This window comes from Suillus discolor (assembly GCF_016758755.1).
Source record: "Suillus discolor strain FC423 chromosome Unknown F5147scaffold_2, whole genome shotgun sequence".
In the NCBI taxonomy this organism is placed as follows: Eukaryota; Fungi; Basidiomycota; class Agaricomycetes; order Boletales; family Suillaceae; genus Suillus; species Suillus discolor.
The window spans coordinates 1279798-1300987 of NW_024541249.1; the positions used below are offsets into that span (position 1 = coordinate 1279798).

The following is a 21190-nucleotide window of genomic DNA, read 5'->3' on the forward strand; positions in this document are numbered from 1 at the left end:
CCTCTTTCTCGGCTCCAATGCATAAGGAGTAGCATTCTAGATACCGACAACACCGTGAAAAGAACATGTGGAAGCCATGGTAGTTCAAGAACAAGTTAGATGGAGCACACATGGGGTTGGCACGAATTGCTTCTGCGGAATCAAATGGACACGAGCCATCGAAAATGCTTATACATGTTGGATAGTATATAAGACTCATGTACGACGTGCAATAGCTTGGTGAATCACAAAAGCTCTGTGTCTCCGAGTAGTCCCTGATTTTGAAACAGACATACTGTTAGCATCGCCGGGTATCGAGTCATCTGCTATGTATCCTCAATAACAGAGCTGAAATATATTGACATCATCATACTGTGGCATTGTTCGCGAGTGTTGGAGACGAAGTAGAACTTGACCAGGGTTGCTCACTGGTTGGAAGTGGAGCGCGCTACAATCACCGGGCTGGTGAGCAAGCTCAGGTAGTGCTTAGTGTCACCATTGCAAGCGAGTGGACTGGATTAGCTCACATACCTGCTAGTCATCATGTCGAATCAGCAAGCCTTACTAACACCGTAGAGTAGATTTTGTAGCGCAACATGCTCGAATTTAGAAATATGTGACATCACAATCAGGGTAGGCGGGGAGGCGGTTGTTTGTTTCGCTCCAAACCTAAACAAAGATGGTGGGTGGGTATCGATTTAGAAATAGCTTGAATAAACGGAAGCAAGCGCTGAGTACCCTGTCCCGAGCCTCACTCACCTCTCGCTTGCCTCAGTACCTTCCTTGCAAGCTCTACAAACTCTCCCTCCTTCCCAACCAGCGCAGCCTCAACTAGTCCCCACGCATCCTCTTGTCTATGCTCTTCCGTCCATCGCACATACTCCGCTTCCTGCCATCCATGGGTTATGTGCGGCATTGGCAGTAGGGACCGTACAAGAATATGGTGTAGCACTACGAGCGGAGGCAGGTTCGCGGCGTGCGTTGGACTTGCAAGCGAAGCTGTGTCGATGAAGAGGAGGGGTCTACGACAAGTGAGTGAGCGCGCATCAGGTAGCATCAAGAATAGAACGAACCGCATGGCTCTGAGCATTTTATACTCCTCTCCTGCCACTTCAAGACCACGCTTGCCTTGAGGGCCCAAGGAACGCACTCAACGCAAATTCGAGCTCCATCATATCTGTCGTGAGCTGCAGCTTCCCGCTCTCCCCCAACGGTTTCGCGATACTGGCGTGGAGCACGAAGTTTCGGATGACATATCTTACGATGGAGAGCGCCCTGGGTGTTTCACTTAGCGCGACAGGTCAACAACAAATGACTAAAGAACATACCAGGACTGGGTCATATCACTTGCAAAATTGGTAAAGATCTGAGTCTTGACGTAGTTGATTTTATCGGCGAGGTCTTTCATGTACAGGCTTGGCCCCGCCATGCCTGCCATCGGGTTCGTGGCCTTCTGCAGGTCAACCCTATGAAGCTTCGAGACGATGGAAGCGAGCTCCCTTCGGATCGCCATCAGGAGCGGGTCAACAATACCGTCGTAAGTGAGGTGCAGTCTCTGTGCAGCGGGGTGAGTTCAAGACTTGGTATTCTTGGGAATAAATACCTTTACACCAGCTTTTACAAGCGTGGCAGCGCTCTCGGTATGTTCTTCAGCTACCTTCTCCAAATTCGTCCAGCAATAATAAAGGCACGTCGCAACCTGACCATTCAAGACTTGTTGTGGAGTCGCCATCGGCCCAAGAAGTGTAACCGCTAAGCGATCTGAAGAGATCTAGTTTCAACATATGAGTTATATGGTACCTATTCAAAGCCAAAAAAGACTCACCAGGCCCTCGGCCCTCATGATCACACTATCAAGAGCTGCGCCAACATTTCTCGCCACCGCAAGTATTAACAAAGGATCGAACCTAGCAGAATCAAGTTCATTCATCACCACCCGCGCAATTGTGACTCCTTCGTTAGAGCCTGGAGGTGCGTGAGAGCCACCAGCAAAAGCCTGGGAAACGGATTCATTCAAACGGGTCGCTGAACGAGAGAGGTAGAGATCCTCGAATGTAGAGAGAGCGCGGAGGACGATAACAGTTTCTGGTCTAAAAAATTGCGTATAAGGCTATATTTCACGAGAAGGGGAAGACATACGATTGCTGAGATTGGGTATAGACTGTGTCAGTATGCACTGCAATTTTGGCAAACAATTTGTGGAAGATGCGTAGGAGTTTGGGGTAACCGACGCTGAGAGTCTGTTGAAAGAAAATTGATCCTAGTCATGACACATTAGTGGTGATGTACATGGCACAGATGAAAACGAACCTTTGGTAGCATCGCGAACATACTTCTCGAGAGAGCGTCCTAGCGAAGTCCAGACTGTGGAGCTAGGTTTGTTCTCTAGAACCTTCAAGTAGTTAGTTAGTCATAGATCTGGTGCTTGGATGTACAAAAAAACGCACCTTCATTACATCGGCAATGAACGATCTTTGCGTTACCGGGTCCTTCTTCAATTTTAGGGCCTTCTCGAGCGTATACACCTAAAACTAAGTAGTAAGTCGTCGATATGATGTAGAATAGTGTTCAGGTTGCTACCTTGATGCAGCATGCCGCCATCTCCTCGACGAGAGACTCGAGGCGGGCCCAAAGCGCACCTGTCCATTGTGGTGCCGTGATGTTTGTTGGTTCTGTTCGTACACGCGACTTATATGAGAGGCCTTGAGACGAAGGTATATTTTCTTGAGAACAAGAACATCAGTCAAGGAAGGATAGTCTCAGTACGACGTACCCTTCGAAACAAGTTCCTTTGAAATACATGAGAGATCAAAAGTACTTCGTATCCGTTCCTCGACGGCGTCACAAAGATCTTTTGACAAACGCTGTACGAGCGTTGGGAGTACACATAAGTTGTGCGCTGTCTGTAACGAGGATGCCAGTAGTGACTGGTCCTTGGAATCAAAAGTCATGTTAATGATTCATGCTAGAATATGGAATGACAGACCAAAGTGGAAAGACCGGTCATGATCATGGATTCCATCTCACGCGTGACCTTGCACCGCGCTTCTTCGATAAATGGTAGGTAAGCTACTGCCGCCTTCACCGATCGAAGCGGGACCAGTGCGTCCATCGTTGGGGTAGTCCTATGGCCAGTTTCTGGCAAGCAATTCTGGAGGGTATCCCCAGTATCTTCAGGTCCATCCAACAAGGCGCCTTGACAAAGTAAACAATTAAATACCTGCGAGGTAATAAATAAGCGAACCTAGCTCAGTTATTACCAATGCCGCTTTGGCAATTGTGCGCTCCTTGTCGTCTTGCTGATCTGTGAATAGGCGTTTTGAATTATTGAGGTTCTTTTCAGCGGTGCTCGGCTTGTCGAACGTCGCGAACTTGGACATTTGAGTATCTAGACGTCGTGAGAGCACGATGAAACGTGAAATACACCGCAACACATCTGAAGCTTGACGAGTGCGCTGAAGCCTAATGGCGCTCGTTTCCAAGGTTCGGTATGGAACACGAATCTTCTCGCGAAGTCTGATTCGGTCGCGTAAGTTGCAAGGTAACGACAGAACGTAGCTACGTACTTCTCCGAGGAAGCATCGATGTCGTCTAAGCTACGTCGAACTGAAGTCAGCGATCCTGAGAGGTTATTGATCTCCACTGCTCGTTGAAGCAGTTCTTCATGGTGGGTAGTAACCTGCAATCAATACGTGATCAACAGTATCTCAGTGTGATAATATAATTACATACCAGGCTTTTTATTTGCTTTCCAACATTCTCGATGCTCGAGTCCAGCTTGGATATTGTGATCGATATGTTTTCCTTGCTTGATTCCAAGGGCGCCCCCGTTCGGGGCTTTGCGAATTGCGTTTGGTGCTGTGGATACGGCTCGCCAGCAAGAATGGCGTTGGCGTAATCATTGATATCAAAATTGGCGATCACGAACGGTGAGTAGTCTAGCGTGGTTCAGCATTAGACGAGATATCTGAGAGAAAAGTACTTACCCATCATCGAGATATGGATCAAGACGAGCGCATTTAAATACTGCGCAAACGAGATTTTAACAATCCTGAAGACAACGTTAGTGTTTAAACACGACTCGAAAGTACTGTACCAATAGTTCGCTAAATTTAGATCTGACTCGTCTCAAATCAATATGGTCATGGTACGAGCACAAGGAGTAGAAGCTGACTAAGGTATGACCAAAGTAGTGAACACCGATTAACCCAGGCTCCTTCCCAGCCACTGCGGCTTTGGTTATGCGGATGTCGACTGCATTGGCAACAATACCAGCAGGGCTACTCATGAAACGAGACTGAAAATAGCTGGTGACGGGCAGAAATAGGGTGTTAGATCGAGAACGACCCGACTCGTAGCTCGACAAGGCGAGAAGATATTCTCCGCCCTAGTGGGTCGCTAGGAAGTGTTTTATCACATGAGCCTACCCAGGATAATAGAGTTTGTTGACAACGCCGTAGAGAGAGCGCACTGCGCTCACTGAGACGCTCGATAATTTAAAGTTGATTCAAGGCAAGATCTGACACGTCACGTGACGTCTATAACGCGGCTCTGAAATTACGGGTTTTCTTGAATTTTGTTCAAGACACCAATGAACGTCCTGCGACGACCGTCGGGCTTGTCCAAGTTTCGGTTTTACTCGACACAGACCACGAGGCCGTTTGTCCCACCCGCCTCTCTAAACCACTTTGACTTCCGCCAACGCCAACGCGAAAAACCGCGTCCTACGAGCCCAGCCTTCTATACCGCTCGTCCCGAATTCTACGATCAGCTCTCGTCGTTAGAGTCAGCTCTGCAACATGCCAAGACTGCGCTTACATCATGCCACCTCCTTCCCCTTCCTCAATTTGCTCGGGAGGCCCTCCCACCGCGTGTCAATGCTTGGGTAGACAAGCGCGAGCTCGGTCTGAAGCTCAGAAGCACCCTCACGACGAGCCGCTACAGACGAGTGGTTCTTGTGCTCAATGAGCTAGAGACCTATAGAGCCATTGCGGAAAAGGCTGGGATTGCAGAGTTGCAGGAAGGCATCAGAGGTATCACAGAACTGTTCGAGCGTGCAGACGCTGCGACGATGCTGGCGAGGGGAAAGGCCAAACCTGTCAAGTTCGATGAGTATGGGCGAAGCTATACCCTCGGGAAGCGGAAGACGAGCTCTGCGCGGGTGTGGATCGTGCCTGTCCAACAACCTCCCGCAGATAAATCCACCGCCTCCCAGTCAATACCAGCAGCAACGGAAACAGACACCGCGCTTACAGCTCTTCTTGACCCCATTTCTTCGTCGAAGAGCAACGAGCCTGTATCCGTCTCCCAGATTCTCGTGAACAATACTCCTCTCTCAACTTATTTCCCTATTCCCGCTGATCGTGCTCGCGTGATTCATCCAATCAAACTCGCGGGTTTATTGGGGGCATATAATATCTTCGCCATCGTACGTGGCGGAGGTACATCTGGACAAAGCGGTGCGGTTGCGCATGGTATCGCAAAGGGTCTGGCAGCACACGAACCAGCCGTCGCAACGATTTTGAGAAAGGGTAAGTGTTGCGCATCACTTCCATTCCAGCCGTCCTCCACTTAACAAATTTGACTAACATCTCTGTTCATAGCGAAACTTTTGCGTCGCGATCCGCGTATGGTTGAGCGGAAAAAGCCTGGTCTTGCGAAGGCACGCAAGCGGGTATGTGTATTTTTCGTTGATTCTTTCTCTCATTTGCTCACCTTGTCTACAGTATGCCTGGGTCAAGCGGTAGTCATTCTCAGCATATTGCGCAGTACCTACTTCTCGTTCCATCGCTTTTATCGTATCACCAATGTTCCATCAACCTGACAATTCTGCATGAAGTACTTAGGTGAATATTGCTGAGATGTTTTCACCTCTATCGCTTGATATAACAACGAGAAGTCATTGCTTGGGACGCTAACCAGAGTGATTCTTCGTGGTGTTGCGGATATCAAGAGATTCAGTGACACCCCCGAGTCAGGTTGCCAGCTGCAACACACCTCGAATAGCTGTCGAATTTTAATCGACCTCTGGACATATTTAGTAGCAGGCCAATTGAGTCTCAATTGCTGGTCCGTTATAAAGCGGTTTCGTCTTGCTGTGTAGTGGTTCATGTGGAACGATATCTGTGCTCACTTGGTTGTCCTCCTGCAAAGAGTTGCACAGACGGGCAGCCCATTGGTCTTGCATTCCACCACCATCCAGCGAAGGTATCATGCCTTGCAATCTCCGCATCGTTTCACAGTTTGACCGTTTCACAATTTTCACAATTTTCATTCACCAGCGTAGATGCCAAAGATAAAATGATATCATCATTACATTACCCGGCACGAGTGCTCCATAAAAAAGCATAAAATATGCTACAATACATCGCCGCGTGACTGAAGATTCGGTCCAATAAAAGAGACGCCAAGCAGCGAAGATTACCAGAAGTCTACGTTTGAGCAGGGATGGATAGAAACGGAGAAACAGTCATTGGAAGAGGACGTTCACTACCTCGCTCTGTGCAAAGCCTGAATTACAATGTGGGCACCGCCGCTGACGTGTGGAGATCCTCGCGTCGATGCATTGCTTGCAGAACGCTGGAAATTAGGAAATTAGTTCACTCATGTTTATTGATTTCTAGCAGTAATACGTACTGTGTGAGCACTTGGTGAGAGCAACTCCACGCATGTGTTCTTTGCATGTCGAACATTTAATGAGTCTCTGTGAACCCATTCAACAATCACTTCCAAACACCACACCGAGGGTACAACGTACCCAGACAGACGCAGCCTCTTCCATAAGTTCTGCTTCCTTTTCACTTGCTGAAGCAGATTTCAACTTCTTCGCCTCAAGACGGAGTTTATCAACCTCGGCTTTCATACGAGTAAGGTCGTCGTCCCTCTTGAATAGACAGCCCTTGAGGTGGTGGATGTGAGCATATTTTTCGTCAGCGATCTTTCGAACCTAGGTAGACAATTTATAAATATGGACCAGACAAGGATGTGAAATCGTACATTCATCATCATCTCTTCGGTACTTTCGGCCTGCTTCTTGTACATCAGAATATCGGATTCAAGAGCAGTGAATCTTGTTTCTGCTTCATCCATCACTCGATGCAGACGCTGGTTGGCTGCTTCGAGATGACCCTGAGTCAAAATGACGATGGTAAGAGACGGAGGGGCAGAATGCAAAGGAAAAGAACGCACTATTTGTTGTTGCAGGTTTTTCTCGCCGTCAGCCAGTCGTTCGACAACCTTGGCTTGCTTCTCGAGGTTCCGAATGGCGTTTTTCCGCTCAATCTCGACGGACTCTCTGTCGCGCATGGCCGCAAAGTACTTGTTATCCGCTTTCGCTTTCTGGATACCAAGTATACACTCAACCTGCTGGACGGACGAGAAATGGCGACGTACCTCGTGTGCGCTCTTGGCGACCTTTTCCTCTGCCGCTATTAAGCTCACTACCTTACTCTTCAATTGCCCATCCAAAGCCTCCCATGCTCCCGAAAGCCTTTCCACCTCTGCGTAAATCGCATCCTCCGCCTGCTGATGTTGCTCTGCAAGAAGCCGCATTTTCTGGAGCTCATCTTCCTTCGCTTGTAATTGCCTAGCGAGGTCTGAAGAAGGGGGTTTTCCAAGGAGAGATTGATACCGTGATAATTCTGTTGTGACCGCCGCGAGCTCTTCCCGCACAGCTGCTTCTGAGGCAATATGACGTGCAATATCGGGTTGCCCTTCTCGTATAGTGGACATGGATTTCTGAAGTGCGGCAAGCTTTGCTTCCGTTTCACTGTGTGATGTCAATGGTACCCGTCTCCGCACTTTAGAATATCATGCGCACATCAGTTTCTTCCGAAGGCCGTCCACGTATTGAAGATCATCAACTTTTCCCTCCCAGAAATGCTTCATGAGATCTTCATTACCGGCATGCGCAGCTAATTTGGCCTTATGTCTCCTAACCTCCGACTCAAGTTGCGTTATCCTTTCCTATTTGCAATGTATCAACAACTTGGTATGAATCTGTGTGTAACTGGCGCACCGCTCGTGATTCGGCGAGGGCCTTGAGCTCCCGAGATGACTGATATTTTATATTTTCACGACTTCTAAGTTCATTTAATTCGGCGTGCAGCAGCTCACGTTGGTCGCGTAGGCGAGAGAGATCTGCATCCCGCTTAGCAAGTACGGCTTTGAGTTCTTGATTCATTTGTTGCGCGGAAGTCTGACAAAGATGATATGAATAAGTAAGAGGACAAGTGTGGAGTAACCTACCCGAGTCTCCTCCTCAAATTGCGTCCGACTTGATTGCAAGTCACGTATCATGACATCCAAGCGTCCTATTCTGCTATCGTTCTCAGCTTTCAGGTGCTCCAGCTGGTCCCTACGCTCAGATAATATCTTGTAATGCACAGTCCCAGAAACCATTTCGACTGTTGGCGCGGCGCGCTTTAAGGTTTTTCAGTATTGTCCTGCAGACGGTAATAACCGACAAACCTCGACCTCGAGCTTCGCTATGATCTCCGCCTGAGTCCTAATTTCTGCCTCCAGTTTACTTGCACGTTCGGAGGAAATCTTGAGCTCCAACCGAAAAGCTTCGATATCTGACAGGGATGAATCATTATGACCATTTATTTGAGGCGGCTAGAAAATGTGAGTTCTATGCAATAATGAGGGGCATCCATGGTTACTGACTGGTGGAGTTGATGTCCCATGATTTGGGGTGCTTCCTTCCGCTGGGCATGGTTGGTCCGAGTTTGCATCTTCCTTTACCCCACCCTTTGTCTTCATGGCTGCAACAGTGCCACTTTGCATACGGTCTAGCTTGATCTCCGCAGCAACAAGGTCGTCGTGTAGTTGCTCTTTCTCTGACTGGACCTCGTCAAGCCTCTGCTGCAGAAGTGCTATCTCAGAGCGAAGAGCAACACACTAAGTCGAGTTAATATGGCATGGTGTGGCCCAGTGGAAATGCTGACCTCGGTCTGTGATGTCTGACAGCGTTGATATGCCTTATCATTAAAGGTGGCCGGATTTAGTTTCATGAAGCTTGCGATTAGTTTTTCGGTTGCAAGCATGTTCTTTTCGAGTGCAGCTTTGAGGCTCGAGTCAGTTGAAATGTGCTGTGACAAGTCAAAAATATCTGGTACAATGTTTAACGGAAACCAAGTCATGAAAGGAGTGCTTGACGCACCTTTCGTATCGACTTCGACAACTGGAAGTTCCTCTGGTGGCGTCAGGGTTTGAACGGTGTCTACCAACTATCCCACCAGAACGTTGATGCCCACTACTAAGATACCAGCAACATATAACACATACCTGCTTCCAGCATGCAGCAATAGCTACTAGACCTGCCTCGCACGAACTTCTTCTCTGCTCCAGTTGAGCAATGCGCGCCTGATTCCGTTCATTCTCTCTGGAGTAATGCTTCATGCGCCTGAAGATAGCTTCCTTGCGAAATAGCTAATAAAGAGTGAGGTTTGTGGACTGTAAGGTACAAGAGATGCCAAAATCACCTCTAACTGGTGGTTGTCCGCAGGTTCTTCTGCGTCGTGATTAGCACTCAAGCCGTTGACCTCCGGGCTCCCACTCGTGCTCGTCAACACCCGCTTTTTTGCTTGAGCAACCTCTCCGTCATCTGGCAAGGGCCTCTTCCTTGATTCCAACATGATGACGGATGAAAAGAGGCGTTGGTAGGACACAACGAATAGAATAAACACTTTCAAAATGGACCTTAGCAATGAACAGTATATCTGAGTTTGAAACTCCGATAGTTGTAGCGGGTTGTCGGGTTTATCGCCACCCGCCTAATTTTTGTATGTCCTTCTGACCTGTCATGCAAACATTTGTCCGGAGGCTGCCCAGTTCATGGCAATGGGCGTTATACAGTTCTAGATCATCAAGAACTTCTCCGCAGTGCTTTGTATCATGCTCAGGCAGACGCGCTGCTTCAGCAGCAGCTGCGGTCGCCAAGTCTTCACCAGTGGAATATGAGCCACCAACTTACCCCACATATCAGTTAACAGGGAAAGATGTGCAAAGGCTCAATTTCCAGAGGAACATTGGTGTTTCCGCCCACATCGATTCCGGCAAGACGACTCTCACAGAACGTGTACTGTTCTACACCGGTCGTATTCGGGAAATTCACGAGGTGAGTTGGGCAATTATTTTGGTTTCCAAACAATATTTGTTTCCCAGTTAAATTTATTTACATGGGTCGTGACTGATTTTTTTTTCCGACCAAGGTTCGAGGTCGGGATGCTGTTGGTGCCAAGATGGATAGTATGGAGCTTGAACGCGAAAAGGGTATCACTATTCAAAGTGCTGCTACGTTTTGTGATTGGGAAGCAACTTTACCTGTGACAAACGAGAAACAAAAGTATGCTATTAATATCATCGATACCCCAGGTAAAATGGTCACTTAACTATCTCCGTACTGAAATTGACGCGTCTTTGCAGGTCACGTTGACTTCACCATAGAGGTTGAGCGTGCCCTCCGTGTCTTGGATGGTGCTATCCTAGTTCTATGTGCTGTATCTGGTGTACAGGTGTGCACAACATAGTTAAACTTGATCAAAAACGTCTCATCATTTATATAGAGCCAAACTACCACAGTAGACCGACAAATGAGACGGTATGGTGTTCCCCGTATTTCCTTTATCAACAAGATGGATAGGTAAGCTTTGATTCATCAATTTGAAGTTCGAATTCTAAATTTCCTCCGCAGGCCTGGCGCCAACCCATGGCGAGTTATCAATCAGATCCGGTCAAAACTTAAGATTGCAGCTGCAGCAGTTCAAGTACCTATAGGCGTTGAAGACGAGCTGAAGGGTGTAGTCGACCTTGTACGTTGGAAAGCCATTTACAATGAAGGAGAAAAGGGGTATGTCTCTAAGAACCTGTCTTCTACAGCGGTGTTAACCGTATGCTGCAGCATCAATGTCGTAGAGTCTGATGATATTCCTGAATCTGTGCTTGATCTCGCCAAGGCCAAGCGTGCCGAATTGCTCGAACAACTTGCTGAAGTGGACGACGAAATGGGTGAACTTCTGATCATGGACGAGACCCCCACAACTGCCCAGCTTGTTGCGGCCATTCGTCGTGCCACCGTCGGCCTCAAGTTCTCGCCAGTCTTTATTGGCTCTGCAATCAAGAACACCGCTGTCCAACCTATGCTCGATGGTGTATGCGCATACCTCGCGAACCCCGCTGAGGTAGCCGTGACAGCCCATGATACAACCCAACCTGCATCTGCCCCACCTGTTCCGCTTGTCCCTGCCTCAGATGCACCTCTCGTCGGCTTGGCTTTCAAACTTGAGGAGGGACGGTTTGGCCAGTTGACATACATGCGGGTTTACCAAGGCACTCTCAAGAAGAGCGGTATCATTTACAACGCCCGCACTGGCAAGAAGGTTAAGATCCCTCGACTAGTCCGTATGCACAGTAACGAGATGGAGGTACGCGTCTTTGTAGTTTACGCAGTTCTAGACCTCTTACCCTTATGAAATTAGGATATCGAGTCTATCGGTCCTGGTGAGATCTGCGCTATCTTCGGCGTTGAATGCTCCTCTGGTGACACTTTCACCGATGGTTCGACTAGTTTTTCCATGGTAAGCATTTTATACTCTCCTTCTGGTGCTGGTCTTACCCATATCATTCTGAAGACGTCGATGTTCGTTCCCGAACCTGTGATTTCCCTCGCAATCAAACCTGAAGGCAAAGAGACTCCCAACTTTTCTCGTGCCCTGAACAGATTCCAGAAGGAAGATCCAACGTTCAGAGTTCATCTTGACAAAGAGAGCAAAGAGGTATGTATACTTGTATGCAATGTCACTCCTTTATTCACGTTTCACTGTAGACCATCATTTCTGGCATGGGTGAACTTCATTTGGAGATTTACGTCGAGCGCATGCGTCGTGAGTACAATGTCGCTTGTACGACTGGTAAACCTCGCGTCGCCTTCCGCGAGACTATCACGCAGCGTGCGGAGTTCAACTATACACACAAGAAACAAAGTGGTGGTGCAGGGCAATTTGCACGTGTCATCGGAAACATTGAGCCCATGGAATACAGCGAGGACCTTAGCCGTGATGTTGACTTTGTGAATGTTGTCATGGGAGGAAACATCCCCACTAATTTCATTCCTGCTGTGGAGAAGGTACGTCGACGTAGTTACTCGAAGATCGATCATGTCTTCATGTTGTCGTACAGGGCTTTTACGAGGCGCTTGAGAAAGGTTCACTGTCGGGTAACCCCATCACTGGCTGCTGCTTCGTGCTCAAGGATGGCGCTTTCCATGCTGTGGACTCGTCTGAACTTGCTTTCCGAAACGCCACTATTGGTGCATTCCGCGAAGCTTATAAAAATACAAAGCCGGTCATTCTTGAGCCTATCATGACTGTCGAGGTTGTCGCCCCATCTGAATTCCAGAGTATGTCGCAGCCCTTTTGGTTGCGTGGATGAACTCACTTCTCATATAGGCGCTGTCATCGGTGGACTGAATCAACGGCGAGGTACTATCATTGACAGTGAGGTCCGCGATGAAGAGTTCGTTTGCACTGCAGAAGTCGCTCTGAATGACATGTTTGGCTACTCGAGTCAGCTCCGCGGTGCGACGCAGGGCAAGGGCGAGTTCACCATGGAGTATAAGGTATGTTATGCACGTCGATTGAAGGGTAGGAGCTGATGTTGTCCTCGTAGAACCACATGCCTGTGCTACCCAACGTTCAGAAGGAACTGGAAGAGGCCTACCGCAAGACGATGCCGCAGGCAAAGAAGTAGATTTATTACACTAATAGACACATCACTGACCTACATAGAGCTTACAAGCCTGGATTGTGGCTTGATCTCGAACACTAGAGCTTAAATAATACACATCACTCCGATTGATATCACGCTTTGTCGATCAATCAGAAGGTGTGTTGTGTCGAGCAGGAAGGTAACCTAGTGACGCGGAAGCGCCAGAATGACCACCTCGCTAGCTTCCAAGTCCAATATTTCACAATCCGCCTTGTCGCCATTCCCGATTTGCGTCTCCACGCAAGTGAAGTCCATTGGCTTCCAGAAAGCTGGTGAGCTTGTGCATTCCAGAACAGATTAAAGAGGCCCGTTACCTTGTACAAAACCGTCATCGGTTGATCTGAAACATGTTGTAAAAACTGGTAACGCAAATGTTGGTGGGTCACTTACGCCAAATTGCGGTGTTATACATGATTCCTTGCCCTGCACTCGCAACGAATGCACGAAGAGTACTGAAGTCGGGTTTGTCATCGGCTCCATTGTGGGCGACCACCACAAGGTATGCACTGCCTGGCTCCTTCAGCACCTCGTCACCCTGTATACCTCCCCCTCCCATAGGAATGAAGGCCTGGTTCGTATATGGGTGACGCTCGACGACCTTGAGCTCCACACCACCATTAACAACTTTTGTCGGATTGCAGCGATAGACGGACAGTCCACTGCTAGCCTCCAGATCAGCCGGATACGACGATTTTAAAAGTGAAAGTTTATGGAATTTGGTTGCAGAACCCTGATTCGCAGGCGTGATCTTAGTCCCTGGGGGAGCCGCGGCATGGTCACCATATGCTTGAATGACTTGGCCAAAGGGCGAAAAGGCTTCTGGTGTGAGGGGGAGAACAGGTATGGTTTTGACCTGTTTCATTGCTACAGGCGCCGACTCAAGTGGTACAGCAGCATCGTTTTCTGCTGTATCAGTAGGTCTGACTGCAAGGTCTGCTGTAGGACAGGGTCCCTTCGTGCCATAGATTCGTACGCGTTTGATACCACCATCAGGATATATGGTAAGCTTTACGTGCGTGTAGGCAACAGAGGTATCTGCTTCCAGTGCAAAGAAGTGCCTACGATGCGGACCAAGCTTGACCGGGGACAAAATCTGTGTCCAATCGACGGCAGTCGCTATTTGGTATCTCATCTTCGCTACACAAAGCGTGGAGTTCACAGCTCTCTGGGAAGTTGCCCTTAAAATGTGCCGTGTCAATTTCGACTGTTCCTAGATGGCCTGGTGCGCCCCTAGATAGTCGCCTATAAGCTCAATTCATGGGACTCTGAGAGGTTTTCGGTGACTTGCAATTTAATGATCACCCAATCCTTGTGACCCTTTTGCCGGCTTCGCTTAGTCTCCCAACCATCGCCCATATCTTTACCTGCACAGATATAGTACCGAACTCAAACTGCCAAGAAGCGCGAGACCTACCACGCCCTGGGAGAATCAGATTGGCGCCAACACCAAAATGCTGATCGGACATAAATGTCACGCGACCTCCAGCGAAGACATGGGCGAGATCGAACACTTCTTGAGGGCTATCAGGCTGCACAGGAGCGACGTTACCGTAGACTCGGAAACGCGCCTATAATTAAACACGTGAGTTTCACATTCGAGCAGTTGTGCACGAGTCTTACGATACCACCGTCCGGATACATGTTTAACTTTACAAACTTCACTCGTTCAGTCTCTGGTATCTTGAAAAGATGCCGCTTAGACGGGCCGAGGGGGACACGAGGTAATATTTCCGTCCACTGGAGCGTTATATTTCGGTTTAGGAAAAGCGGACGCGAGATACAGATACGAACCTTTGCGTTGTCCACGTTATGTTCATCCAATGATGAGTCAATGATGCCATCTACGGATACTTCGGGAGCTTCATTACCTACCAATTACGACGACCTTATCAATATCATTGATTTTGTAAAGATAAGCCTGAGACAAACCGTTGAAGTGGGTTGTGTCGATGTCGAACCCGACGACCGTGCCCAACGTGCCAAGTTTAATGATACACCTGTGCGGAGAACACTTTCGGGACATATTATGCAGATCATACTCGTCAACATACCAGTCGTAGGAAGGATTATGTCTCCGTGACTCCCAGCCGCTGTACAACGCGCCATTAGGGCCAAACTGCCCTTTGAGGCTGGGAGCTGGCTGTTGAGAGGGATTTGATATATTGTAAACTCACACTGGCTGTGGAACTTACTTCAACTTCAAGTAGGTGAAATGCCTCAGCGAAGAACTCGTCTGAGACTTTCACAACCTTTCCTCCTAGTGCGACACTGGAGAGCTCTGAATTCGACGAGTCGTGTCGGGATTGAACAAAGGGCAATTTAAATATAATGTGACGCACCAGTATTAGATTTGAATGTTTCATGGAAGGCTTCGAGTGGGATGCTCTCGTATGCCATGCTAAGCTTTGCGTATGAGATGGTAGATGTATGAAAAGACTCCTCTGCCGGCTCCCCCCGCAGTAAATGACTGTCTTATCTTGGGGTAGAACCCCTTGGTACGACGAATCAGATCTAGGTAGATCCAATCACGCGAACCGTAGTGGCGCCACTGGTCGGTTCCAGATAGCGGGCCGCAGAACCAATATCCATCAGTGGCTCATACTACTAGTAGTCCGAATAATAATTAACCTCGTGAATTGAATCACGCGAGCACTGGCAAAGGTATGCAGAACCAACATCCATCGGCTTGTACTAGTAGTAGTCCATAGTAATTAATGATCAAGATCCAATCTGGTGGAGCTTAAAATCTGGATATGTTTGGGCCGCCGGTTGGAGGCGGTGCGCCGATCGTCAAGCATAGTTGAAAACTTCACGGCCGGTGAGGGACTTCCGCTACTTGGCCAGATGTTTCATGCTTGCAGGGTAGGTTTTCAGGAGTCGTTTAGGAGGGTTACATGAAGTACATGCTAGAACTTGATGCAAGTTTCAGCGCACATTAATATTCCAAGTGTTCTAATCTCTCAATGCGAGCATAGCTCCACATTTGCTAAAGCACGATTATTGTTCATTTTGAGGTAATCCACCATGTAATTCGGTTGACTATAACGTGGTCAACCCCCTTTGGGGTGTGAGCTTGGAGTGTGCACTTTATTGTGAGAAGAGCGCCCAAACACCAGCTCGCCCCATTGGAAGTAAATCTCACCAATATCCCTGGGATGCGCTACGACCGCAGGTGGAACTCCCACTGGTTGTCTCCGTCTTATCTCCGACACCGCAGGTTTCAGATCATTTGGGAGATGACGATTCTTCAGATCAAGATGTGTTGCTTGCGCAATGCCGGAAGGTTGGAAACACGTATCGTAATCGGGGAAGCGATGCTCTATTTGAGAGTAGAAAGTTGGTGTGGAGTGATGCATCTGGATCCGACCCCTGCGGAATGCTAGTTGGATGCATGTGCAAAGGCGCGGGAAGCTCAATCACCCGCGTAGGATAATCGAGGAGCACTCAACGAACAGCTTCACGACTTGGGTCCAAACTAGATATAAGAGAGCTTAATCAGTCTGGAAGATAGGAAGAAAACGGCACTAGGCTCGGCAGCTTACAGCAAGACCAGTCTTCCTTAACCCCTGTCAAACACTTCAACATCCAGAGAATGGCGACAGAAATAGCGCATGCATCGTTCCGATCATTATTTTTGAGTGGTTTGAAAATCTCGATCAGAACAAGATGGTCTTCTATGGTGTTGTGTTGATTGTCGAGGAAAATGGATGTCACTGTAACCGCCACAGACTCCGCGGCTAGCCCACAGGATCCTAGTGTGGCGAATCAATCATGAATACTTGTTGTATCATCTCGTCTTATTGGACTTTTCCTGGCGATGGTGCGGAATGACTGTGGAGCACAAAAAGGCGCCAGGATATCTATTTAAACCAATGAGTTGTCGTCGCCCTCTACGTTCTAAAGTCCATTTGCTCTACTGTCATGGCGGTAATGGGGGCATTAGAAGAGGAAATAGTCCAAGCGGTGGTGAGTACAACAGTGCTCATGTCGCACAAGCGTCACAGGGGGATCCAAATCAATGTCGTAAAGTCGGGGGTCTGAAGCACGTTGCCGGCTGCGTATTGATTCATTATTCCTTGAAGACTCATCAGACATGTACTCTGACTCACTCTCGTAAGAAACCTCTCAACCTTCATCGATATCACCACCACCAATCAGAAGAACAGCTAAAAGTAGGCCAGATTTCAGCATCGAGTAGAAAATAGACATCTTCAGACGAAAATGTGGCGCTTGCCGGGGCTTGGGAATGCGATGAGATAAGGTGAGATATAAAGACGGCGGAAATATGCAACGCGAGGGGTCTGCATGGGGTTGATCAAACTTTTCATTAAGCTGCTCACAATGAGATCACTCACTATAGAATTACACTTCGGCTTTCTGCGAATGTAACATCAAATCCATTAGAATCACAGACCTCCTGAGTATTTGGATTGCGGACAACCTTGAAATCCATCACCACGAGCAATCGGCTCCCCTCGCCAATCAAGGTCGGTTGCTCTGCCACATAAGCGCCACGTGCAATTATTGTCATTGTCATGGCGTCTCACCCTTCGCAGTGGGAGATTTCCGTCTGTATTCCCCGCATGTGGGCTGCCACGTGTGGTCGCCGTGAAATATCCGGAAAAGAGTTTCCGTTCAGAGAACAACTCAATAGTTCGATCATAGGTCAACCACGTCGTTGTCGAGGGAAGCGGTAGAAACTTCATATATCGGACGTCATGAGTCACGGCAGAAACGGAGTAAGATTGCTATTATTACGCGCATCTGGAGATTAGAAGAGCGTCGATCACTCGAGGACACGCCACGTGTATGTGAGTATCCTCAAGTGCGTGCAAGGACGACACGTTTGACATTCCATGGGTCTTTCCATACTTGCGTGTTTCGCAAGCCTGCTGACTGCTGGAGTATGCCCTCGACCGCATCTGCTTGAGCTCGGCCCACTTCCAATGCCACGATTGAACCGTCCCGCAACATCCCTTTTTGTCTGAGAAGCTGCGAAATGAGACGATAGTAAGTGAGGCCATCCTGTTCCTCGGAATCTGGGGGGTCGCCCAACAATGCGGCAGGATCTTCGTAATCCTTGACTGATATAGGAAGCTCGTCGTACTCTCGTTTTGGAATGTAAGGAGGATTCGCCGTAATAATGTCGAATGGCGGCAGGAGGTATTTGAAGACGTCTGGATCACGGAGATCACCAAGCACTGGAATGAATACGTTTTGACTGTATGGAGTCAGGGACGAGGGCTGGGATGATGGAATGTTGCAACGTGCAGCATTATCCATGGCTAAGCGGATCGCGTCTTTAGATATGTCTAGGCCATAAGCGCGAGTGCTGCCTGGTGGCCAGAGATGACATAATAAAAGAGGTATGCAGCCGGTGCCAGTACATAGGTCGAGGACGGTTAGCGGACGGTGGGGGGTCGGCGATAACATATCCGCAAGGCGAAGAGTCCAGTCTTCTGTCTCGGGACGAGGTATTAATGTTGGAGGCCTTGTCAGCAGGTCAAGTGGACCAAATGGCGTAGTGCCTAGAGATCTGCATGAGTGATTAGCACGTGGAATTGATGGACTAGTCTGCACACCTAAGATATATTGAAGTGGTTCTCCACTCAACCTGCGCTGGAGCATGGCGGGAAGTGTGAGAGAATGAGATGGGATCAAAGCTTGTTTCATCCATTTGAATTCGCGTGTGGCAGTTGCACGACCGAGTGAAGAAACCAGCCTAGCGAACAAGTGTTTCACACTGTCACTAGTACGCATTCTAACTTTGTTCAAGTTAGAACAGACCTATAGAATTTTTGCCTCATGTTAGTTAGCGTCAGCCCGGTGTTTCCGGTCCGTGATCGGCAATGCCGACCGGTTTACGGGTGTTTGACTTATTATGTAATCAAAATAGTAAAAAAATATATTATATGTACTTGGCAATAATTGGAAATGATGTAAAAGGAAGGATATCAGTTGCTCATCGGTTTACGGCCGACGTCAAAGTTTCCCTTGCTTGCAACCGACAGTCATAATCCTTCTTCCTTTTACTTCTTACAAGTCTTTAAACATCTACCTTGTTGATCATTATATGTCTTCATAACAACTCTCATGGGAGCATATTCCACCCTCACTGCTACATCCTCAGAAATGTCTACTTTGGTCGACCCATCCCCTGTGACTACTGCTGCTCCTTCACCATCTAGTGCATACGTGAATCCTTCCCAGATGGTCACTCCAGAACCGCAGGCAGGCCCTTCTCATTACCGCACACAAAAAGACAAAGTCGCCTTGAAGAAACGCAGACGCGATGAAGACACTGAAGCTCCTCGCAAAAGCAGGGACGGTCCCAAGAAAAAGAAAGCGAACCGTGCCTGCGCGCACTGTCAGAAAGCGCATTTAACATGTGATGATTGTAGGTCACCTGTCTGTTTCCCGGATCTCGCACATGTCAACTTCATATTGCCTCTAATAGCTCGTCCTTGTCAACGTTGCGTCAAGCGTGGAATTGCTTCTACTTGTACAGAAGGCCATCGCAAGAAAGCCAAGTATCTTCTCGACGATGACGAACTTCGTGCGTGCTTCTCTGCATCTCCGCTTGCCCGGTTAATTTTGATCACGTGCCTATGACAGAACAACTTAAGAAAAAGGGCAGAGTTCCTGAATCGAGTTCAGAGCCTGCGCCCGCGCTCCAACCGACATGTAACACGTCTTGGCTCTTTTGTCTAGTCGTGTGATATTCTGACACTGCATGTAGCTGAAAGCTTCCAATCGCACGATCCACTCTTTAATGTGTCGTTCGATCCCAATTTCACGTTCGGCTCCGAGGCCGCCAACTTAGAGTACTCCATACTTTCTGCGATCTTGGGTAATCCAAGTCCTCCAGAATCCGGTACAGCACCATCTCCGTCACAGCAGCAACAGCAACAGGTTTCTCAGCCACTCCCAAATTCGGCGTGGTCTCCTGAGCCACTCCACGCGCAACCCCAGTACATTCAGGGAGCGCCAAGCAATTTTGGCTCCCCGTTCGGAGATCCGCCACAGTTATCAATGCCGCAGCCGGATAGTTTGTCTGCCTCTCAACCGTCGCCAACCTTCCTTACAAGCTATCCCGCGCCACTATGTCGAACTTCGTCACCAGCGCTCCAATACTCCTACGCTCAACCACAGCCACAATTATCAGCTCCATATCACCTTGCACCACACTATTCGCGTGGTGTCGTCAGTCTCGGTTCCTCAAGTGTAATACGCACGCCATCGAGGGATACTCGTTCTCACTCCTACGAGTCTTCTTCGCGGACGTCACCATCGCCTACGATCCAAAGCGGTGATCATCATTCTGTTCGTGTCTACTTTCTCATGCTGTATATGGCTCATCTTCCCATTCAGGCCATCAACGTAACAACGCCTTATGATTATACCGAAGGTTACCACTTCCTCATGAAGCATCTCCCGAGTCGGTGCGTATACTCTGTGTGCTGAGAAGTCGAGAGCTCCTGGCCTGTGTGGTCAAATCCTAATATTATCTTGGGTTGGATTGCCCCTGGAACCCTGGACCATTCAGTTTTGAAAAGAATGACATATTACGCATTGTTCGAGCACTCGCCATCTTTCGACCATCACTTATTGCTCTGCAAATGCCCATGACGGATGAGGACGAAGTATTCGTCGAGAAATGTTTCCAAAGATCACTACTTGTACGTATATTAATTTATTCTCACATCACACTGGTCTTGATTTCCCATGTAGGAACTCGAAAAGCTTATCTCGTACAGTGGCACACCAACGGTGGTCTGGAGGCGAACCGGCGAAATCTGTCTTGTCGCACCCGAGTTTTGCATGCTCACCGAGTGGCGTCTGGAAGATCTCGTTGGAAAGCGCAAGTACATATACGAAGTTCGTATACTCGGTCTCTTTCTTGAAATCACGTTGACCCGGTGCCAGCTTTTCGAAAACCAATCCGTCGTCGAATACTGGGAAAACTTCGCCTCTCATGCCTTTGAGAATACGACCAAATCGGTATACTCGCACTGCGTTCTCCTCAAGCCCTCCGGCGCGCCGATACCCTCGACCTTTTGTTTCTCGATACGAAGGGACATCTTTGATCTTCCCAGCATAGTCATCGGTAAGTGATATCCTGACTCCCATCAATACGTTAACTATAGGCGCCCAAAAGGCCAGTGGTTACCGCTCCTATGACCCGATGACCCACCCGGATGATATTGTGACTCGCTTATCTATCTATCTACATTTGTACCGAGATACTGCATTCCTTGGAGAGGATGGCTTAACTCTGTACATTACTTTATGAGCTTCTTATATTGCACATGATTTCGCTTGCACTGCCGTTGCAATCATAGAATCATTATCCTAGTACTGATATTCTAAACGTAGACAATGAAACTGACTCTCGGTCCATCCTATTCCGATTTGTACAATCTATGTACGTAAAGGAAATACG

At 48.3% G+C, this 21190-nt stretch overlaps 7 protein-coding genes across 7 annotated transcripts; 3 read left to right on the forward strand and 4 right to left on the reverse strand.

The window, feature by feature from the left end:
* Positions 1-607: 607 nt before the first annotated feature.
* Positions 608-4267, reverse strand: F5147DRAFT_647757 (Golgi transport complex subunit 5-domain-containing protein; the record flags this gene model as incomplete). The annotated part of the gene is made up of 18 exons (XM_041433236.1): positions 608-648; positions 739-1001; positions 1053-1107; positions 1130-1266; positions 1308-1534; positions 1583-1750; positions 1805-2069; positions 2119-2239; positions 2290-2371; positions 2427-2504; positions 2560-2702; positions 2753-2912; positions 2966-3174; positions 3224-3495; positions 3546-3658; positions 3712-3917; positions 3966-4005; positions 4154-4267. The coding sequence occupies 18 exons, from the start codon at positions 4265-4267 to the stop codon at positions 608-610; spliced, it is 2694 nt and encodes an 897-aa protein (XP_041299720.1).
* Positions 4268-4560: 293 nt separating this feature from the next.
* F5147DRAFT_625612 (ribosomal protein S9/S16-domain-containing protein) lies at positions 4561-5965 on the forward strand. Its single transcript, XM_041432679.1, has 3 exons — positions 4561-5510; positions 5583-5653; positions 5706-5965. The coding sequence occupies exons 1-3, from the start codon at positions 4571-4573 to the stop codon at positions 5724-5726; spliced, it is 1032 nt and encodes a 343-aa protein (XP_041299721.1). The 5' UTR covers positions 4561-4570; the 3' UTR covers positions 5727-5965.
* Positions 5966-6275: 310 nt separating this feature from the next.
* Positions 6276-9721, reverse strand: F5147DRAFT_665816 (BRE1 E3 ubiquitin ligase-domain-containing protein). Its single transcript, XM_041435135.1, has 15 exons — positions 9465-9721; positions 9268-9411; positions 9143-9209; positions 8928-9091; positions 8647-8880; positions 8449-8595; positions 8227-8400; positions 7997-8176; positions 7799-7944; positions 7372-7747; positions 7168-7317; positions 6976-7107; positions 6737-6925; positions 6616-6682; positions 6276-6558 (listed from the first exon to the last, which is right to left on the reverse strand). The coding sequence occupies exons 1-15, from the start codon at positions 9615-9617 to the stop codon at positions 6449-6451; spliced, it is 2433 nt and encodes an 810-aa protein (XP_041299722.1). The 5' UTR covers positions 9618-9721; the 3' UTR covers positions 6276-6448.
* A 36-nt stretch (positions 9722-9757) lies between these two features.
* Positions 9758-12929, forward strand: F5147DRAFT_124242 (P-loop containing nucleoside triphosphate hydrolase protein). The gene is made up of 12 exons (XM_041428150.1): positions 9758-10099; positions 10194-10356; positions 10408-10496; positions 10548-10624; positions 10676-10831; positions 10883-11405; positions 11460-11558; positions 11613-11756; positions 11807-12106; positions 12160-12379; positions 12429-12598; positions 12649-12929. Exons 1-12 carry the CDS (start codon positions 9785-9787, stop codon positions 12727-12729), a joined length of 2337 nt encoding a protein of 778 aa, XP_041299723.1. The 5' UTR covers positions 9758-9784; the 3' UTR covers positions 12730-12929.
* On the reverse strand, positions 12892-15144 carry F5147DRAFT_742136 (galactose-binding domain-like protein; the record flags this gene model as incomplete). The annotated part of the gene is made up of 12 exons (XM_041439529.1): positions 12892-13005; positions 13062-13087; positions 13138-13863; positions 13889-13977; positions 14012-14111; positions 14162-14315; positions 14368-14484; positions 14539-14615; positions 14677-14744; positions 14799-14887; positions 14940-15025; positions 15087-15144. The coding sequence occupies 12 exons, from the start codon at positions 15142-15144 to the stop codon at positions 12892-12894; spliced, it is 1704 nt and encodes a 567-aa protein (XP_041299724.1).
* Positions 15145-17393: 2249 nt separating this feature from the next.
* Positions 17394-18515, reverse strand: F5147DRAFT_124323 (S-adenosyl-L-methionine-dependent methyltransferase). The gene is made up of 2 exons (XM_041428151.1): positions 18330-18515; positions 17394-18275 (listed from the first exon to the last, which is right to left on the reverse strand). Exons 1-2 carry the CDS (start codon positions 18505-18507, stop codon positions 17569-17571), a joined length of 885 nt encoding a protein of 294 aa, XP_041299725.1. The 5' UTR covers positions 18508-18515; the 3' UTR covers positions 17394-17568.
* A 184-nt stretch (positions 18516-18699) lies between these two features.
* F5147DRAFT_124396 (uncharacterized protein) lies at positions 18700-21049 on the forward strand. The gene is made up of 9 exons (XM_041428152.1): positions 18700-19144; positions 19205-19303; positions 19363-19431; positions 19487-20070; positions 20119-20189; positions 20294-20426; positions 20479-20625; positions 20674-20854; positions 20906-21049. The coding sequence occupies exons 1-9, from the start codon at positions 18841-18843 to the stop codon at positions 20926-20928; spliced, it is 1611 nt and encodes a 536-aa protein (XP_041299726.1). The 5' UTR covers positions 18700-18840; the 3' UTR covers positions 20929-21049.
* Positions 21050-21190: the final 141 nt, after the last annotated feature.

Bases quoted from the DNA above. Each gene is read 5' to 3' on its own strand.
- F5147DRAFT_625612 (XM_041432679.1), top strand. From the start codon at position 4,571: ATGAACGTCCTGCGACGACCGTCGGGCTTGTCCAAGTTTCGGTTTTAC. The intron at 5,511-5,582 runs GTAAGTGTTGCG...CTCTGTTCATAG, and splicing joins CGCAACGATTTTGAGAAAGG to CGAAACTTTTGCGTCGCGAT. The intron at 5,654-5,705 runs GTATGTGTATTT...CCTTGTCTACAG, and splicing joins TTGCGAAGGCACGCAAGCGG to TATGCCTGGGTCAAGCGGTA.
- F5147DRAFT_665816 (XM_041435135.1), bottom strand. From the start codon at position 9,617: ATGTTGGAATCAAGGAAGAGGCCCTTGCCAGATGACGGAGAGGTTGCT. The intron at 8,596-8,646 runs GTCAGTAACCAT...CACATTTTCTAG, and splicing joins ATGGGACATCAACTCCACCA to CCGCCTCAAATAAATGGTCA. The intron at 8,401-8,448 runs GTTTGTCGGTTA...AAAACCTTAAAG, and splicing joins TAGCGAAGCTCGAGGTCGAG to CGCGCCGCGCCAACAGTCGA.
- F5147DRAFT_124242 (XM_041428150.1), top strand. From the start codon at position 9,785: ATGCAAACATTTGTCCGGAGGCTGCCCAGTTCATGGCAATGGGCGTTA. The intron at 11,757-11,806 runs GTATGTATACTT...GTTTCACTGTAG, and splicing joins TTGACAAAGAGAGCAAAGAG to ACCATCATTTCTGGCATGGG. The intron at 12,380-12,428 runs GTATGTCGCAGC...CTTCTCATATAG, and splicing joins CGCCCCATCTGAATTCCAGA to GCGCTGTCATCGGTGGACTG.
- F5147DRAFT_124323 (XM_041428151.1), bottom strand. From the start codon at position 18,507: ATGCGTACTAGTGACAGTGTGAAACACTTGTTCGCTAGGCTGGTTTCT. The intron at 18,276-18,329 runs GTGTGCAGACTA...GCAGATCTCTAG, and splicing joins ACCACTTCAATATATCTTAG to GCACTACGCCATTTGGTCCA.
- F5147DRAFT_124396 (XM_041428152.1), top strand. From the start codon at position 18,841: ATGGGAGCATATTCCACCCTCACTGCTACATCCTCAGAAATGTCTACT. The intron at 19,304-19,362 runs GTGCGTGCTTCT...TGCCTATGACAG, and splicing joins TCTCGACGATGACGAACTTC to AACAACTTAAGAAAAAGGGC. The intron at 20,626-20,673 runs GTTCGTATACTC...ACCCGGTGCCAG, and splicing joins AGCGCAAGTACATATACGAA to CTTTTCGAAAACCAATCCGT.